Source organism: Cyphomyrmex costatus, unplaced genomic scaffold (assembly GCF_001594065.2).
Source record: "Cyphomyrmex costatus isolate MS0001 unplaced genomic scaffold, Ccosl1.0 scaffold28, whole genome shotgun sequence".
Taxonomy (NCBI): domain Eukaryota; kingdom Metazoa; phylum Arthropoda; class Insecta; order Hymenoptera; family Formicidae; genus Cyphomyrmex; species Cyphomyrmex costatus.
Genome location: NW_017276910.1, coordinates 615,823 through 637,621, shown reverse-complemented (window position 1 = coordinate 637,621; position 21,799 = coordinate 615,823). Strand labels below are relative to the sequence as shown.

Sequence of the window (21,799 nt, the reverse complement as noted above, 5' to 3'; positions counted from 1 at the left end):
TATATATATATATATATATATATATTTCGCTCCGAGGTCGGCTCGATAATCTGGACGCAGCCTGAGATCCCATTGTACTCAATACGGCTAAAACAACTTCCAACAGGAAACTATAGAAAAAAAACAGGAAAAAAACTACAGGATACTTCTCGTTTCTTTCTATATGTATAACATACTATACTATCTTGCTTCTTTCAGAAGTAAAGACGAAGAAAGAGATTCCGGTAGGAATATATTCGGGGAATGGATCGAATCCCATACTGAGCCGCCATCATGAAAGGGCCTTTCTTATTTCTCTATCCCTTCTTAGACCCTAGAAATTTTTGTCTGAGTCCCTTGGAAATTTTGTCCGCAATCCCTTGAGCGCGGGAACAGCTGCTCAGGCAAATAAACTAGAGGTCCAAGGATATCATGGGTCAACCTTCCAAAACCTTCCAAAACCTTCCGCCGGACCTACCATTATTTCTCCTGGTCCTCGCCTTGCTCTTATTCTTTTGTTACCTCCCTTCTTGCCAACATTCTTACCGTCGCATTCCTACCAGGTATCCAGCCGTGATTGTTCGCAAACAATATCTGAACCCCGAATGAGAATTCATCGAAGAAATGTCCGCATTGAAACACTTGGTTTATTCAGTCGATATCTTTTTAACAATGTCATTATTCTCCACATTAACAGATACTGATCTACCTGAAGTATCTGAAAGTATCTATAGGCGCAACATATAAGATATATTTCTTCTTAAAATATAATTTATAAATAGTTTGTCCTAACAATAATTTGGTTTAATAATAATTGGTCTACAACTTCTTATTTCTACATGTACATTACTAACCCAGACAGCAATTTGATAAATATTTATTACTATTAATTTTTTTAAATGTTATGTAAATATTTTATACATATTTTATATAAAGCTTTATTTGAAATATTATTAAAATGTGGACTAAATATTTTGTGTAATATTATAAAATAAAAATAAATATTTTTCTATATGGTAAGTGTATATATCTACTGATATATCTACTGATTTTTAGGACCTATTTAATGCCGAATCCGAACGGCGCTGATAATCATAGATCTTTTGATCTCACCAGGTGGAGTCCATTTTCGGTTCCTTAAACGCGAAAAATCGCATTTAGGCGCAGGTGGAATTGAGAACTCGGATCTATAGATCGCGAGTCATTCGCACCGAGCGACACTACAGTACATGATTGATAGGATATTGGTTAACAGAGGGCTCGATTCTCGAACACTTTTTGTTAATTGAAAATCAATCGATCAATCGTTAATCCTTAAATATACATATAGGTACATGTCTGTTTATACTGAATTAGAATCGGTTAACGATTTCACTATTGAAATTTTAAAACTTAGAGGAATATTAAAATAATCGAATTACGAAGAGTTATCAGCAAAAGAACGAGATTGCGAAAACTGTTTTGTAAATATTGTACAATGACGTGATAAATATCAATGACATTTTGTATTTTAATTTATAAAAAAAATCTAATGAAATTTTAATTATTATCGGATATTAATACAAGATATGAGTAATGAAATCTTGTACTAACACCTAGTACTGATAAAAATTGTATTACGCTTCTTTTTTATAAATTAGATTAGAGTACTTAATGTTACTGACCGGAAACTTTTTCACGCCACTGTATATATACACATATATATGTATGTATATATATATAGATATATTTATATTTATAGTTTACAATTAAAAAGAGTGATAAAAAAATACGTTGAAAACGTAGAATTTTTTTATGTGAGGTCTAAAATTTATTTTCAAAATATACATCGAGTACGGATGTACCATTCATTTATCTTTTTCTATTATTTGTCTGGCTGCAGTTGATACGACACTCGCGACACAAGTGCTCAAAGTCAATCAGATTGTGTGATGTATTTCTTTTTCATTGCTATATCTCTCCATATTGTGATAAACTTTATAAAAATGGAGTTATATATGATATACTAACAAAATTGTGAAACTGTGATAAAGTCAGACTATTCTGACGATGGTATTTACAAACACAGGCAGAAATGATGGTTCATGGAACAAAATAAGGTTTCAATCCTGCGTATTTGTTCGACGTGTTTGAAAGTGGACGTTCCCGAAAACAGAGACTTCTACATAAATGTTTTGTTTCCTGCCTACCTTTGTATATATAAAGAATTATTCCATCACAAAGTTTTAAGGGTAAACATAGATGTCCATCCTGTAACGAATTCGCGATTGCTAGTGCACATTCTTCAATTCTCCATCGGCCACATACATGTTTTGGTTAAGACGCGACTAGACATAGATAACTTTATCGGTAGTAAGTCTTCATATCATAAAAAATAAAATCAAGAGTGAGTGCAGTACAAAATCCATTACGTAGAAATGAACATAGGAATCTATTGGAACTGAATCTACTTCTTCTTTCCAGGAGGCGTGAAGAGCATGAGCCGGGAGAGTGGTGCCGGAGCCGGCGGCGGGGTCGGTGTTGGCGGTGGTAACAACACAACGTACACGCGATCGGTAATACCGCGCGAACTAGCCCAGGACTTCGCGAGACCGCCACGCCTCGATGTACTCCTCGATATGCCACCCGCCTTACGAGAAACACAAGTCCATCACAGCTGGAACGCAGACGATCGTAGTCTAAATATATTCGTCAAGGTATTGATTATAGAAATATCGACAGCTCTTTAAAAAGTTTAAAAACATGTTTGAGTAAATCGTGTATCTAACTTTGTAGCTATAATTTATTCTCAATCGTTTATCAGTTAAAGGATCCCGCACTAATTATATGGAAAAAAAAAATGGTTTTAGTCGCTGAAACTGTGATATTTTGTAGCTTAATTGTGAGATGTTGATCAATAACCTCTACAGTCACAGCTACTGAAAAGAAACAATTTTATTGTAGCATCATTTTGAAGTTATTTCGAATCTAACAGTACTGAAAAGTATCTTTATCAAAAGTACCTTCACCAAAAGTAAAAATGAAAATACAGAAAGACTACAATTTTTCGCTTTTTTCATTATATAAGTTATTTGAATATAGACTATCAAAAAAATTATGACTCTTTGATCAATACACTATCTGATATAAATTCGTTTACTTTACTATCACTTTATTGACGTTTCCAAGTTTGTCAGGTATGCTTTAGACTAGAATTTTGACAAATTGAGTTTCTCATTAAACCGTTTTCTTAGGAGGACGACAAGTTAACGTTTCATCGACATCCCGTTGCGCAAAGTACAGACTGCATTCGAGGGAAGGTGGGATATACCAAGGGTATGCACGTATGGGAGCTTTATTGGAGTACGAGGCAACGAGGTACGCATGCCGTCGTAGGAGTAGCAACGGCGGACGCACCTTTGCATAGTGTCGGCTATCAGAGTTTGGTAGGAAATAATGAGCTCAGTTGGGGTTGGGACCTTGGTAGAAATAAACTCTATCATGACTCGAGAAACAACACTGGCGTGACGTATCCAGCTCTCCTTAAGTCCGATGAAACGTTTATTGTTCCTGATAAATTTCTGGGTAAGTAATTCCTGTGTAATTGCAATTGCACGATCGCATAATTCTGAGAATTTATGAATTATTGTGGAAAATCGTGTATTGCAATCAGAGACTTCTTCAAATCAAGATGTATCATAAATTAGAAATTTCTTTATGGGTATCTTAAACTTATCGCAATTTCTCTCTTTACAGTTGTTCTCGATATGGACGAAGGTACGTTAGCGTTCGTAGTGGATGGTCAGTATCTTGGAGTAGCATTCAGAGGGCTCAAAGGAAGGAAATTGCATCCCATTGTGTCCGCTGTCTGGGGACATTGCGAGATCACGATGAAATACATCGGCGGACTTGATCGTAAGCGAATAATCATAACGATTCTTCTAAAAATATAGAACGCCATCTTATGAAGCTATTTAAATCTTAATAGACAATTTTTCTTAATTCATTTTTCAAATATTTATTTAATGGATATTTATTAGATATTACAACGAGCGACCAAAACACATTTGTCAAATTTTGCATTGTTGCAGTTTTCTTCTAATTAGATTTTTGTCTCTTCTCCACAGCCGAACCTCTGCCTCTTATGGATCTCTGTCGAAGAGTGATTCGACAGCGAATCGGTAAACAAAGACTAGAAGACAAGATCAACGAGTTGAATCTACCGCAGACGATGAAGACTTATCTTCTATACCGGGACAGAAGGTAACCACTGAGTGAATCTCCTCAAGATGCCACGATTATGATTGCGAATATCACCGTGTTTAAACGTTGCCACTACGACTCACAGGCGACCGTCCGCTATCCTCTAACACGTCACCAAGAACAGCAACCCCTTAGCCACGCGTCTCCGTTAAGCAAGCGCACGATGTTGAACAGACTGACATGCGTCATGCGCCGACGCGTCGAGACACGCCTAGTGTTTCGAAAAGGCGCGCTAAGAGAACGATGTCGAAATACCGTATTGATAACGACACGTGGCGCCCTTATTAAGACAAGTCACGATGACCGTAATCGTCATCGACGTTATTACCATCGTCGTTAAATTCAATTCGATGAAGACAAAGTTATGAGACAAGATGAAAAAAAAGGAATCTTAAGAAAACACATTTCTAAATTTAGTTGTTTTTAATGTTGTTTTAGGTTATTTATTGTTGTCTCTGTTTTACGTTTCTATTGTACTTCTATCTATGAAGATAGAGAATTATTTATTGATTATTAGAAAGTTATACCGAGAAATCGATGATTTCGGTACTTACTTATTCGTGTATATTATGTGAATTTGTTTTAAATATTCGTTTTACTGACGATACGTGTGTATATAACGAATAGAAATTGTACCAAACGATGACGATGAGGTACGACAATTTGCGCAATGTCTTCGAAGACATGGTTACAGACGAAAGGCAAATGATCATACGAAAACACGAAGAAACACAGCGCTTCGCAGTTGGCCAGTAAAAAAAATTAGATTTAATCAAGCCTGGAGACTGATACGGACGTGTCGCTTACTTACAATGGTTGATCAATAGTGGGATAGCGCTGCTGGCTCTTAATCCTGACGGGGCAGAAAAATGGTGAAACAGCAAGAAGAAGAAAAAAAGCGAACGGAAGAAACCGAAGATGCGAAGAAAGTTTCTACGTCGGCGAATAATTAAAAATTATCGGCGAAGTTGTAATAGATCGCACAATTGTGGAACGATTAATTCAATTTAAAGTGTATAGTGATGGACATCGAGCAGCCACCTTCCAATAGACTCATTTTTCAAGTATTTTCTAAGCATGCTAGATTTAATAAAGTATAGTGGTGTGTGCGTGTTTCGTGGATGGATATAAAACAAAACAGAAACACGATGAAGGAGGCACAAAGGAGCAAGAGAATACAGTTAACCCTGCCATAATATTCTCTTTAGCAGTGTTCGAAATAGACTTTCCAATTGCGAATTCTGCGGGGGAGAGACCGAGTGAAGAATGCAAAGATAAAAGGGTAAGCATCTAAAACTCGCGCTGTGGTGAATCGAATAAAAGACGTCTAAGTAAACTAATAATGAAAAGCATGTTACTAAAATTAATTATCTACATCTAATTGATTTAAAGTGGTATAATGACTTGCGAAAATAGTATGTATTAAACTAATGTTTAAGAGATTTGAATGAATACTTACACGGGCATTGGCACAAATTATTCCAAACGCGAATTGAAACTGTCATGGAGAACCGCTATGTAGCAAATCCGGTAAAAGGGTGATGAGTAACGATTGCGCCGTCGATTACTCATCATAACTATTATTGGATTATCGATCGTAATAGTTACAATAACGACAATGACGACGATAAACAATGATACTGATTATATCGGATGTGTAATTATTATACTATTAGTATGACAAATCTTACGACTGGGCTCTAGTATCTCTTTACTCTTACGTTTGTCGCTTAGGTTAAAGACTATGCCACCGTCAACGGCTATGTTGTATATAGATATATTGATAATATTGTACGACGACGTATACGTGTGCATTGTGGATGATGATTGTATCCGGAACACAGGCAGACCGAATGCGAGAATGGTACCATTCTTCATTGTTTCATATAAGCAAAACAATCATCTCGCGTCGTCAGACCTTCGTTTTGGTCGTATCTTACTTTCTGACGCGCGGGCTTAACGCGATTTCACCTCGATTATTAATCGCTGATGTCATTGTTTGCACCACCGAGCTCGTCCGAGTCTCGGATCGTATCGCGTCTTCCAAATTATCGTTCGTAGCGTTTATCTGACCATTTTACGCCCTATTCAACGTAATAAATCGCGTTTGCTTTTACATCTGTGACGGTTACGTTTCTCCTTGGTGCAATTTCCCGTGAACCTGTTTGAATGAGCCCAGTGTTCGTATACTGGACATTCTAACATAACCACAAAGCATTTGACGAGATTCAATCTCATGTCACATCCGCCACATTTTCAAAAGCACAATCTCGCACTCGGGAGCTTTTGATCTCGTACAGCTTTGGTGATTTTCAATACCCGGGAGCGTAATCTATTACCGACGTTGCTATCTTTTATATCGCAGAATTCGTAGGAAACGCGCACGAAATCTGCGACGTGAACGGATCAAATGATAAACGGACGGATGCGAAGACGGCTCTTTGCGAGAAACGTATCACCTCTCCATCGACACGTCGTCGTCGAAGATAATTCTGTCATATGGTGAAAATTGGGATTGAAATAGAAAGCGAACCGCTGCGAGAGTATTGAAGAGGACTTCTGCACGGAAAAGAAGTCGTTCTCGTTATTTTGATGACTGTATAGTATAGCAGCGGATAATTTACTTTGTCATCTTTTATTCGGCGCCTGTGCATGAAGGCAAAAATGTCGAAACAGTTCTAACGGGAGAATTTTGCAGTTTGCATACCGCGATAGAAAAAAAAAAAATACAATTCTAAGTACGTGTACGAGGGAACAGATGTACCCGAAGACGCGCCTTAAGCGTTTACGATTCAATGTACATTCATTCATGTCGTTCATATATCGTTATACACGCGCGAGAAAACCGAGACACTAGTACACACGCGCGCGCGCACACCTTCAGGAAGGAAGGTTTTTTCCGCAACTATACTTATTGCTACCCGTTGAACCGATACTGTTTTATATGAATTATTGCCTATAGGAACGCATGTTACGAGCCGAGCATGAAAGAGGACAAATAGGATGAAAATATTGTACAAAATTATTATTAATGATTATTATTAATATTATTACTGTATCCCCATATAGTTTAATTAATTACTCGGTCGTCGTTATCGTGTTAGTCAGGTATTTACAAATATTACGATATAATTGTGGTTTAGTTCGTGTACGATAGAAAGAAATGATATGCGATCGATCGATATGACAATTGAACACAACAGAGAATTTTTTTTCGAATATTTTTACCACACTATTCTTTTTCGAACCGTAAAGTTTTTTGTCAATTTTTTGCCTGCGGCGCCATTTTCTTAATTTATAATTTCTACCGCTAAATTATTCCAGCTACCGTTATTTTAGAGAATGATCTACGACTATATTTTTTAAGAACCTGGCAATACTGTTTTAGGAGGAACGACGTTCACGAAGGAACGTTGGAATAAAATACTCCTCAAGTTTTTGCATCTTTGCAAATGTAATATTTGCAAATGTATACAATCTGTAAATATTATCGACAAGACAATTGCCGTTATGGTCAATATTGCCAATTCAAACATACAAAAAACAAGTAACACATTACTAAAAACTCTTATGATTTAAATTGATTTTACGTTATTTAAAGTGACGACTTGTTTGGAGCATAGCAATGAAATAAGAGAATTGAAATGATAAGAATTGAATATGCTGTTTTATTAAGTTATCACATTGACATTTGTATCGGATCGACATTTATCATATATATCAAAAAAATAAATTATTAATAATAGAGTAATTTAGCCTCTTTGATCAGTCTTGCATTGAATATATTCTAAGCTGTTTTATTGTGATATTGTCATATTGACGTTTATATATCAAAGAGATAAATTACTAATAGTGTAATTTAGCTTTTTGATCAATTTTAATTAAAAATTTAATTAAAATTTAATTAAAATGTTTGATGCGATAAAATTCATACATTATTTTTCATGTGATAAATTACATACGTTATTTTTTATTTGTATATTTTTAATTATATTTACGATAAAATTAATAATCAGGAGACGCGGTAGTGTCTCAAAAACAATGTTCAAAAACTGAAAGACATTACAAGTCTCTTGTAGTTAGGCAGTTACTACCCTAATATGTGTGAGTTACTAAACTCTACACATGAAAAGTAACTGATATATTATTAATTAAAGGTGCCAGTACAAAGTGAACATACATAAACTGTATGTAACTTTCGGCCGATTTTCAAATCGCCTCAGCCGTCCCCCTCACCTCACCGCTCCGCGCGCAGATCAAATGTCGCTCGAGCGTCGTGCGGCATTCGGACGCGCGGTGAGGTGAGGTAAGGGGGACAGCGGAGGCGATTCGAAAATCAACCGAAAGTTACATACACTTTATGTATGTTCACTTTGTACCTTTAATTAATAATATATCAGTTACTTTTCATGGTAATATATTATTATTAGATAAAAAGGTTTACATTTTTAAGTACCCTTTTTTGAACATGGCTTGAACTTGTCATTTTTATATGATTTTTATCATATATATACATTATTATAAATATCACATAACACAGCAATTAAACTTTATTTTAAAATATTCATAATTACATTTTAAAATAAAATTGAGATATTTTATTCTATTCTATCTAATGTAAACATATGATATTGAGGTTATTTAATTATTGGTAAAAGTTCGATATTGTCATATATAAATTTAAATTTATTTCTATTGATTGTTGCACTTACCTTACTTTTTATTTTGATACAGATATTAATACACATTTTTATAAAAAGAAAACCATTCTTTCATTATTTTTTCAAAATAATATACCGCAGCTAAAAGTGTAAATCAGTATAAAGAAAAGTTCAGTATAAAGAAAAGTATATCAAATAATATGCACAATCTAATTTTATTATATGACTATTCAATCCAACGTTATTAGAATGTTATAAAATGCGCAATGAAATAGACTGTAAAAATTATATTATATTTTAACTCAATATATAAAACACACATACACATCTGGATTGAATTATATCTGGATTTTAAAAAATCGACAAAGTCAGCTATATTATATAATTTATAATTTTATGATTTTACAGTACAATTTTTTTATTGAGTTCATAGATATATATTTTATTTTGCATTTAAATCAAAATTACATAAGCTTTTTATCTCTGAAACTGAAAAGAAGCTAAAAAGATAGTTGGACTATTCCAATTTTTTTAACTTACATCGATCGATCGCACACAACGATAAGCGCAGGCAAGCTAGCTAACTTTTAATAATAAAACCGCGATAGCGAGTCCAATTCGTCGGCATTCGCCGCGGAAAGTGTTCCAGTAAAATTCGCGTGGCTGTTGCAAGGATTAATTTCCGTGAACTGCCTGCCCACCTGCCCTTGAAAACTACGTTGCCTCGACAAATGTGTCTAATTTATTAATGAAATGCGTAACGGGATGATAATTATTGACTTATTAGTTTAATCTGACAGAAACGAAGTTGCTGAATGCTAGTTCTAAAAAAGGAGAGGAAGTATGTGTAAGAAAGAGACCGAGAACATGTTAGTATGTGCTGTTTGTGCGTGATGCGTGTTGAATGTATACTGCATACATACGTGAATGTTGTGAATACTTTTTATTCACGATTTATTTTTTCTTTCCGCTTTTTCGTTCGCAAATTGTTATCGCTTGATTTTGAATTTTATCAAAGTGTCGTATTAGTCGTGATCCAGAAATAAATTTCGGTTTTCTCATGATAATAGCTCAACAATTGCTCTGTAGAATACATTATTGTTTGATAATATGTAATAACATCTAATATTAGCTACAGGAATAAACATGAAAAGAAAAGATTTTCGTAGAAATTGTTTCTTACACAACTATCTACGTAGACGAAATGATGCTAAATGTGCACGAGTTCAACATTTGATCGTGAATTAATTATTTAATGCATAATTTAACTGTATTGTAAACATTTTATTACTGATAAATATCATAAAATTATGTTTTAATGAATTAAGATTTATTTTATCTTAAGACTATTTTTTGAACGAAGAATGAAATAATTTTTCAGAATTTAAACATTTAAATACTATAGTATATTTTAACTATAATATATTATATGTATATTAGAGCCCAAGAAATTTTAAAATTAAAATATGCCTTAAAAAATTATAATATTTTTAGAGATGTTATCTTAAATATTAACTTTATAATGATTATACTTTGCTTAAAAATTTGTACATTTATAAATAATAGAAATTTTTACTATTTTTTAATTAAAATTTTTATAGAAAACTAAAATTTTTGAAAAATTAGAAAAATAATTTGTCATTACATTTCATATACTCGTATAATAATATAATATAATAGCTTAAATAAATAACTTTTTTTATCAAAATCGTAACAGGGAAACTTTATCATTTTCAAACAAAATTCAGATGGAATCTTATGATTTTAATGTAGTTTCTTCTAATATTAAAAATAAAATTGAAATAAAAAATTAAAATTTATTTATAGGAAATACATAAAAAAAGTAGAGTTAAAATTGAAATATATTCTTCACGCATTGATTAAAAATATAATTTCTTGTCTATGTACAATAAAATATATTTTAATTATACATACAGTTTGTCTATGTATGATAAAACATATTTAACAGGGAATGGAAGTAACTCGTTACTTGTAACGAAGTTACAGTTACAAGTTACTTTTTTGGTAACTTTACTGGTAACTGCGTTACTTTCTTTTTTTGGTAACTGTAACGGTAACGAGTTACATTTTTTGGGTAACGGTAACGAAATTTACAGTTACTTTTGTCGTTACTTTGCACACGATGAACACGCTTCGATTGGATACATGCTATTTATAGCGCTTATCAATAAGCCTTGAAACCCCTTAGACATTCGGCCATTATGATTCAGTAATTATTTTACACTTCTATTTTCTATGTAATACATAGGACATACAAATATTTCAGTTTGCTGCATATTTTACAGGTTTTAGAATTACAAAATTGTGTTTAAAAAAAATTAAAAAATAAATTAAATAATAGTAAAATGAGAAGGGCTATGAACCCAAAAGCGAAACAGTTTAAAAGACGATGACAATAAGTGTCGAAACGTCGTTTGTTTTTATCTTGTTTTATCTATGTATTGTTCTAATATATATTTATACATTTAATTACATTGTCATCGTCGTTCTTATCGGAAATAAACTGTTTCATTTTTGGCTCGTAACCCTTCTCATTTTACTTTTATTTAATTTATTATTTGAGCCATTCTACATTGTTTTTTTTTTTTTTAAAAAAAACTATATATTTGTCAGTATTACATATAAAAAAAAAAACACAAAAATACATTTTTAAATTGATTTTAAAAAAGTAACGGAAAAGTAACGAAAAGTTATTTTTCAAGTAACGGTAACTGTAACGAGTTACTTTTAAAAAGCGATAACTGTAACTGTAACTAGTTACATTTTTTACTCGGTAACGAGTAACTGTAACTAGTTACTTTTAAAAAGTAACTTTCCATTCCCTGATATTTAATGTACATATTATGTACAATAAAATATATTTTAATTATACATACAGTTTGTCTATGTATGATAAAACATATTTAATGTACATACAGTTTAACATTTTTCATTTATTTCCTATTAAAATATATTAAATCATAATTACATAAACTACTATCTCGTATGCAGTATTTGATGAATTATGTCATAAATTTGATGCATAGTTTAGCATATCGGAACTGCTAAAATATCATTGAAAAGTCTAAATAACGATATAAAATAATTTTGCTTCTTAAAATGACTTCTTTTTTACATTTTTTTTTTATCATTAATATCAATAAAGAAAATATATTGTAGAATCCTTCATCTAAAATATTCCGTAAATATAAGCTTTTGATACTATAAAAAATTAATAAAAAAAAAATTTGTATTAATATTATTTTTTAAGAATTAAGTAATTTTCGAGTTTTTAAAATTATTGTAAGGTTCTTTTCTAAACATTGAATTGTATAATTTTATTTTAACACGGAAATTTTCTAGTCATTTTGATTGAAAGATAAACGTAATTTTATGAAAAAAGTTAAGTTTAAGAGATATTTCGTATTTTATTTTGGCATATTTTAATAGAAAGAATGAAATGTTTCATAAAATATATTTACTTTCGATAAATCTATTTTTTATTATTGCTACATAGCGTTATGTCGGTAAAACTTGTATTATAATTTATATGTATTCTGAGAAATATTTCTGACTGAAAATGAACGAACTAGAAGATTCTGATCATATCAATCAGATTTCTGGTTATCTCAACTAGAATAATAATAGATTCAACCAGAAAATTCTACTTGTCCATTTTCAACCTAAATTCCAATTAACGCAGTTAAACCTTTTTTCCTAATGTACTATTATTTAATATATACAAAAGTGTGTGTTCAATTATTTTTTTACATCATTATCTGCATTAAAGTTTGTATTAATCTTAAAAAGATTTTACTTTTTTGATGATGAATATTATATGAATTTTTTTTTCATTTGAGATTACTATGAATTGTGCTCCTTGTCTAATATTTTTAGAAATTCATATTTTAAGATATAACAATATGCTAAGTTTTCTAAATTACTTTTGAAAACTTTTTATTTTTGCCATTGATATCTTAGTAAAAATATTGTGTTACACGACATCTTTGCAATTTACTTTTATTATAAATAAATTATTTTTAATCATTATTATAACTAAAAAATAAATTAATAATAAAGAGAGACAAGGGTTTACAAGCAAACAAATTCGTTAAAATATTTAATTTTATTCTAATATATTGCGAAGAATATCACGTAATTTTTGACGTTTTGTCCCGGTCTCCACTACTGGATTCATCAGTAAGGAATTGTAGTGAAAGCCTACCTTATTCGCCCCTGAGAGAATTATTCAATCGAGATTCTATATGAAGAGATATACGCGTATCAAAGCACTTGCAAGAATTTGCGAATAGACTTCTGATGGCGGATCAACGTAGTAAAATAAATCTCAATTTATATCTATTAATAAAAAAATAAATCTCAATTTACATATATTAATAGAAACAAAAGTTACATATGTTGATGAACTAAGTATAATTAAAAAACTTCATTTAATAGAATTAGATATACATTTTTAGTAATTAAATAAATAAATAGATATTAGTGTTAAGACAAGATTAGCGATCACAGTTAAGAAATTAAGAAGTTATATGTATAAAATTATATAAATGATTAGGATATATGATATTTGATATACATATAAAAATGTAACATATGAAATTCAATCAATGTAAACATATGAAATTATAAATTTTAAAATTGTACATTTGTATATATATATATATGTACTATTTTTAATTATTTAAAGGTTTTTATATAATTTACGATTTTTTGTCATTTATTTTATAGATACGTTGTCAAAGAAATATTTTACAAGAGAATTAAGAGATAAGTTTTCGCAAAAGAATTCTGTCTAAGATAGGTGTTTATATACGTTCTGATTCTAAGCTCATCTTAAGTAATTCTTCTTCAGATACTGCTCTCTGATTGATTCATGATACCTTAGGACTGTACTTGAGACGGTCTTAAATATAAAAATCGACTATGAATACTGACTGAAATATATATAAATAAATACTAAAATAACGCGCTTGACTGAAATATTTTTCAAAATTATATTCAAAAAATAATGATCGACTTTCAATGGAAAAGAATCCCTGAAATTGTTGAAATCGACAATGAAATCATTAAAATGAGAAATGAAAATATTTTTTCAGCATAAGTAATACTTTTAATATTGAAATACTATAAATTTTTATGAAAATTAATGAAGAATAATAAAAAATAATGCAAACTAATGTAAACATATTTAATATTCATAATAATTTATTTAACGATATTAAACACTGAATTATACTGAAATAATACCATGAATTCTAAAGATAATTATTGAAAATGTATGAAAAAAATGAAAAGTAATATAAAACATATAATATTTTTACAGTTTATTTTATTGTACACTGAAATATGCTGAAATACTATAAATTCTAAGGAAAATTAATAAAAATATCTGAAAAGTAATGAAATAGGAATAAAATATACAATATTTTTATAGATTTATAATATATTAATAAAAGTTCCAAAAACGGAAATAAAATTAAAATATTGCCATTAATAATTGAAAAATTGCAATAAAATTTGCTAAAAAATAATGAAATTATAATAGTTAATAATGTAACGAACAGCATTGAATTATGATTTTTATAGGAGTGCCGCTAAATGGTGGTCGATTTTCACAGATCTATAACCAAAGCTCAGATTATCTGCAGACATATTAAATTTACATTTGTACATGGTAATTGATTCTGTCACTCGGAAATGTTCACAAATTACGAGAAATGACCACCTTTCTATATTAATCTTTAAAGTTCATGCACAATTAACGACACGATTAAAGCTCTGTTTACGATTACATTTGACATAAAGACGAAATAATGACTTTTTGGAAGTTTTAAATAAGTAAATACAGTGAGGAAATAATTTTGTTAATGCATGCAGAATATGAGTTGTAAGGAACTTTAATTATATGGTTAATTGTGCATAGACGGTGAGCTTTAATGTAGAAAGATGTCTAATTCTCATAGAGGGGAATCTACAACGAAGACTAAAATTGCATATTTTTGAAATATTTTTTCCATGTTAAGATTAAAATAAATTAACTTTATAATAGTGGAAATATACAGAATGTATGTCTTATTTTAATTACCTCAGATAAATATTTTAAAAAATATTTAAAATACAAAAAATGTTTTAGGTGAATGAGGAGCAATTTCGAAGAAGATATATTTTGATCACAATGTTTTTTTGCTAAATGAAAGAGTTAAAAAGATATGAATTTGGGACTCTGCATATAAAGGAGGATGTTAAATCAAGGCTATTTTTTAGTCAAAATGAAAAAGTTTCGATATGTACAAATTACACCTATGTTGTCTTTGATGAAGGATAGATTGGAAATCGACACACCCTGCACGTACTAGGATGGTGAAGTACAGATATGTTTCAATCTCTGAACGTACCTGACTACTAGAAGAACATCGGCAAATACCAATGAGGGTGTAAGAACTTCGATCTTGATGTCCATCGCACATCAGACCCAGTCACAGACTACCGATCGATTGAAATCCGATACTAAAGCTCTCGCAACGCCTTTTGAATGTCATGTCACGGTTACTATTGACACATACATACCACGGGAAATACATGTATCTCTTTTTCCTTTTTCAATCTCTCAATAAAAAAAGAAACATTGTTTTATTTTCCTGGGTATAAGTGACGTTGCAAATGTCGCAAGAAAAATATCTTTTAAACAGTGCCCTATAGAAATTTTTTACCTGAATTGTAATAAATAATGATGAAATACACTAAAATTGTAATGAATAATAATGAAGCATTACTGAAATTACAATGAATAATAATGAAATATTATGAATACTAAATATTAAGATCATCAATTGACTTAATACAATTGATTAAAAGTATTATTTCATTAAGATATCATTACGATTTATTAATATTTTATAAGCATGTACTAGAAGACATATATGAAAAACCATGTATCCACTGTAATCAATTCTGTAATCAATTTTCCTCCTATAAAAAATTTTCACGAACTGCACTGTCAAAAAAGACATGAAATTACATGTAAATGTAATGGAAGCAAATGTCTAGCAGATACATTAAAATCGTTAAATTTCAGTTACTTGTAATTTTATGCTCATTGACAACATTGAACGATTTTAATGTATCTAACCTGCTTGAAATTTGCTTCCGCTACTTTACATGAAATTTAATGTATATATTTTTAATAGTGTATGTTTATTTTAGTTTACGTAATAATTACGTATTGTTTATACGCTCGCGATGGACGCGCTCACGTTTCGTCGCGCCATACGAAGTTGCACGCGCACTTTCGCTTCGATCGCTCGGAATAGTAACAACACGCGTTTAATTGGAAGGAACACTTTAATATCACAAAGAGACGATTCACAGAACACATTCGTACGCGATGAGAGTCGAAACCTCTCTGGCTGCTCCCCTATAGTATACGTGACACTCACTATGGGTACGTTCCTTAACACTCGCGAGCATATAGTTCGTCCTTCTTTAACGTTTGACAAACAACAAGAATGAAATGATTCCATCATAGCGAGCGCCGCGAGCATTAAGCGGAACGCACCCTATGTAAAATGCGCGCTTATACCTGATACGGAACGCAGCCTCTAAGAACAGCACACACGCGTCTCCATCAGAGGAGTACCGCGTTTTTCTTTTCGTTTTCGACGCTTACGGTTTTCGTTCGACGCGAGGACGAGGAGACATTTAACACAGCAAGCGTTACTAGGCTGTTACATATTTAAAATCATAGAGTGTTTAAAGTCTTCTTAGAATTTTTCAGAAAGAGTTGCACTTTTAAATGGCAAAGTTAGTCTGTTTATTTTTCAAGTAATGTTTTTAGTGCTTTGTGTGCCACACACTGCTAATGACGGAACTCTTTTTTAAATTCATATAGAACATGTAAGATTGATCTTTGAAAAATATATTAATATTTTTTAGTTTAATTATCGAAATTTATTTAGACATAGATTGTAATTCTTGTAACTATTTAATGTGAGAAAAAAATTGAAACTTATTTCTGGATAATTTAACATAAAAATTTTGCTTAGAATCAATTTTTTATTAAATGTAAGATAATATAATATTTTTCAATTTTAGATTTTAACTATCTATTTTTCAATTAGTATATTAGTTAATTAACAGCATTGTAAATCGAATGCCGAGTCATTTATATGTCATAATGAATAAAAAAAATCGATCCTTGGATATGATGAATTATTACAAGTCAAACTATAAATTTCAATTGTATTATTTCTCTAATGTATCTTTTCAAAACATTGATAGAATGGTTTAAGGGAAACATTTCAGATATATTTGAATTATAAATGACTCGATTCTGTTGAGTAAATTAACACGTTGTCTGCCCAGCAAATTTTATGACTTACCTGTTCGCTTTATTAATACTGTAGTTTATTCAAATTTCCATACAAGGAATTCACATACACATACGCACATCAAATCGACGTTTTATAAATTATGACGTATAACTCGTACGCATTAACCTTCTTCAGACTAATGCCTTGAAGGCAAATATCCAACGGCAACGCCTAGGGATCGTCACCCTGAGCCGTGGTTTTTCGTCTAATGCCCATTTCCACCAATGCAGATTAACTTTAATCTCGGTTCAATTTACTCTTCGTCTTTTTCTAGTTCTAAAAATTAGAAAAAGATAAACAGTAAGTTAAACCAAGATTAAAGTTAATCTTTATTGGTGGAAATTGAAATAAGGCGGACGCCCTTCAACCCCTCTAGGGTAACACCTGGACGTTACCTTCAGAACTTAGCCCGTATCGCGTATTGTCTTTAGTTGCGTTGATACGTACACGCACTCACACACTGAAGATTAATTAACTCGTATTCGAATACAGATAAGATTCGAGATCTCGTCTACACGAGGCTCACGGTACCATGGATACAGATCGAATACGAATCGTTCGTCGCTCTTCGAGGTGGCGAGCTACCCGAACCGATACCTATCGAATCCCGAAAATGCCCGACTCTTATTTTTCCATAGATCACACGAGACGTCGGCGTCGATCCCGCAGCATCTCCTCTATACCGCGCGCATGTTCGGCTAATGTTTTAAATACGTGACCAAGGTGAGATCACGGATATAGATTTCGAAATCACAGGCTCTCAATCATGCCGCGAGTCTTTGTTTTATGCCGCAATGTGTGAGTGAGTTATACGCTTATATGTAGGTACGTCGTGCACGACTCTTAATATTATCTACGCAACATTATCCTTAACTAAATAAAGCTGTATTCTATAACTAGTGTGTTGAATTGCGCACTTTACGTTGTTATTTGTAAATATTAAATAACATTTATTTTTTACAGTAATATAAGATTAGAAATAAAACTGTTTATGTGAGTACATCGCTTAAATACGAAAAGCGCCATTTTTGACTGTGAAGTTAGATGTTTGAACTCTCTGTCATACATATAGAATATCTATTCTTTAAATTTATCTCAGAAATATGATTGCGCATCATTACGCATTCAACTTTCAATGCAATCCATCTGAAATATTAATAATTTTCTCAAATTTAATATTATACAAACCTGTACAGAACTCATCGCGGAAATTGTTATCTTGGGCGGGAGTCGAATCCAGATTTCTAGCATTTCGTGCGAGTGTAAATCTTTAAACTGAGAAACATTTATTTTTTACTTACATTAGTATTTAAAAAATTTTTTATTAAATTTAGTTGCTATTAAATGCTATATATTATAAATGCTACATAAATTAAATACTACACAAAATTAAAAAAAATTGATTATATGATTATTACTTATTATGGCTAAATAGGACTTTATGACGAAAAAGCGGAAAGTAATAGAATTAATTATTAATTATCAAAACTGTTTCGAATCACCTACATACAAATGTATCACGCCAAATGTATCATACCTATGTTCTCTTGCTTTTCTTTTTTTAAAACAGCGGCCTATATATTAAAAGTAAAAGTAAGAATTTAATGAAAATAAAATGAGAATTTGTGAGGTATAATCAGTGTCTTTCGTTATCTCGATAAAATTATCTAGATAACAGGGTTGACAAAGACTAATTGTTTTTTTTTTAAAGAATATAACGTTATGTTTTTTTTAACATGTTTTTAATGCTTCAAGTACGCTTTAAACCATATTATAAAAAAAAACTTATTTAAAACATATTAAAAACATCGATTAAGCACGTTTTAAAGTATTTAAAACATGTTTAAAACATGTTTTTTACCAACCCTGCTAGATAATCATCTAGATAAAGAAATGGGTTTATCTTATCTTCATCTAAGATTATTAAGAATATAGAATATTTTTATTTTATTTTAGATAAAAGAAATGTTATTTTTTTCAATTGAAGATTGTATAAGAGTATTATAAGAAATTAATTTACAGTAGTAGTAGTAATGATGAAAATATTTTTCATTCTATAGACGAAAAACTGAAATTAGTGCCAGTCATTTAAAGACATATGGAAGTTACTTTCATATTTAGAAAATAAATCTAAGGAAATAGATATTCTTCATTTGTATCCACACGTTAATTAAATTTTTTTAAGTATAATACATTATTACCATCATTAGCGCCAATAGAATGCCTCTTTAGTTGTGGACAACAAATATTAATTCGCACGTAGAAATCGTTTATCAGACGAAATGTTCGAACAACTTTTGTTTTTAAAAAATAAAAATATGAAATCGTATCTTTTGTATCCAAAATTGTTTTACTATCTAATAGTTAAAAATAAAATTATCTTAAAAATTATCTAGATAATTTTTTTTTATTTTATCTTTTATCTAAATTAATGTAAAATTAGTCATTTTTATCTTATCTAAGATACATTTGTGTGATTTATCTTATCCTATATCTAGATAATTTTTAATTATCCAAGCGCAACACTGGGTATAATACGTATAATTGACAAAAATATGAAATATTGTTGTAGGTAATAATTCAATTTTATACTATAAACGATTTGTAAAATTAATACAAAAGAGACTCGGCGATTACAAGATTTATCTTTCTATTATTATTTGTATTTTATAGGATAAAGTGAGGCTATTCTATCATTTTTAACCTTAAAATAATATTTACGGCAACAAAAATATCTTTTTGCAGTAACGTGCTTATAACTTCTTTACACAATCACGATTGCTTCTTGAGAGCACAAGTACGACCTTTAAATGTTCAATACACACTACTCAGAAACATAAAAAGTATCATGAGAAATGGATGAAATATCTTCGCTTTATTCTATCATAGAATCTATTTGAAAATTTCTCATTATTATTGTGTAAGTTAACTTTAGTTTTTCATAATTTTAATTTCTATAAAGCTGTGTCTATAAAATACGTAATCGGAAAAAGAAATGTTGTAAGTTGAATCCGATTTATAGATTACGAAATTTTGATTGGATATATAAAATTTCCCATTATTGTGTAAGTTAACTTTAGTTTTTCATAATTTTAATTTCTATAAAGCTGTTTCTATAAAATACGTAATCGGAAAAAGAATTGTGCTGAATTGAATCCGATTTATAGATTACGAAATTTTGATTAGATATATAAAAAGGGTAATAAAAATTAATTCGTTAGATACATTATTGCTTAACATGATATAATTGATTTTATACATTAATATGCGAGTAAAATACGAAAAGTTGTAGGACATGCGTTCCCTGTCGCGCATATCCTTCAATGTGCATGTCATTAATTATTTAACGCATGTATTAAAAGAAAAATACAAATTTTGTAAATTATTAATTTATTATCTTTTTGATGGCATTGATAAAGTATATGCATATCTAAACAAAACACGAGCATTTATGTGGCACGTGTTTTTTTTTTATTTTGGAAAATTGTAACACATGCGTTAAAATTTACAGAATAGACGGGTTGAGAATTGCATTCCAAAATTTCACACAATCAGTTCTTTATAGAATATATTATAGAATCAAAGAGCCAAAGTAAATTACTGATTCAAATAGATTCCGAACAAGAAACAGTAAAATCGTAATAATAAGAGATTCAGACTCATATCTAAAGGAGACATCCGAGAGCTGACAAAAGAATTTGTGCTCATAGGATTCCGATGGAATCAATCTGAATTGCTTATAGAGCTAAGAGTAGAAGACTAATATTCTCGTCTATAATCCATTTTAAAAGAACGGAGATCGAAAGAATCTACTCGGGGTATCTTCCAATGAGAATTTTTTCTGTCTTCTTTTGGAACAAACAAGCTTTATCCGTGTAGCATGTTATCTCACGTTTTCGAAGATATTCGTAATAAAACTTCATTTAGAGAAGAATTTTGGAATGCACCTGGTTTATTATAACGAGCGATCTCATGTCTATTTAAGTATAAGTTCACGCGTGAACGCGTATTATAACACATTAGCCAATTAGCGTATTATGTAACTGATGACATAAAATTGAGATACCTTAAATAAATATGTAATGCCTTAATGTTTACGATAATTTTGAGAGTATTAATGTATAATTAGCTGGTAGGATGGAATATTTATGAAAAAAGGAGAAGAACAAAATAGACCAAAACACACAAAATGCCGAAGATGCGATTGATGTCTCCATTTTGTTCACAATATTTGATAGTTTCTTTCCGATGATGAAAAAGAGAGAGAATGAGAGAGAGAGAGAGAGAATGAGTGTGCAAGTGAAATATGTTCCAATAGCGAATTGCTATTTAAAATAGTTCAAGCTAGATATCGATGTTTGTAGCAGATACAAAACTGCAACGCAACATATTGTAATTAAAAAGTCATCAATATCATCAATTATTTCATTTATCTAACCTATTTATTTATCGTAATTTTAATAATACGACAATACAATGTATCGGAAGGAGTAAGTATATATTATATATATTATTAATTAATTTATA

The 21,799-nt window shown here is 30.6% G+C and overlaps 1 protein-coding gene across 3 annotated transcripts in view; it reads left to right on the top strand.

Moving 5' to 3' along the window:
* Window positions 1-4,506, top strand: part of LOC108774957 (protein gustavus) — a 250,272-nt gene extending 245,766 nt beyond the window's left edge. For all 3 annotated transcript variants that reach the window (XM_018541209.1, XM_018541208.1, XM_018541207.1), the window contains 4 exons: window positions 2,443-2,675; window positions 3,213-3,543; window positions 3,715-3,873; window positions 4,086-4,506. In XM_018541209.1, the coding sequence (XP_018396711.1) occupies window positions 2,443-2,675; window positions 3,213-3,543; window positions 3,715-3,873; window positions 4,086-4,225 (863 nt within the window). In that variant the 3' untranslated portion in view covers window positions 4,226-4,506. The remainder of the gene's footprint in view (window positions 1-2,442; window positions 2,676-3,212; window positions 3,544-3,714; window positions 3,874-4,085) is intronic.
* Window positions 4,507-21,799: the final 17,293 nt, after the last annotated feature.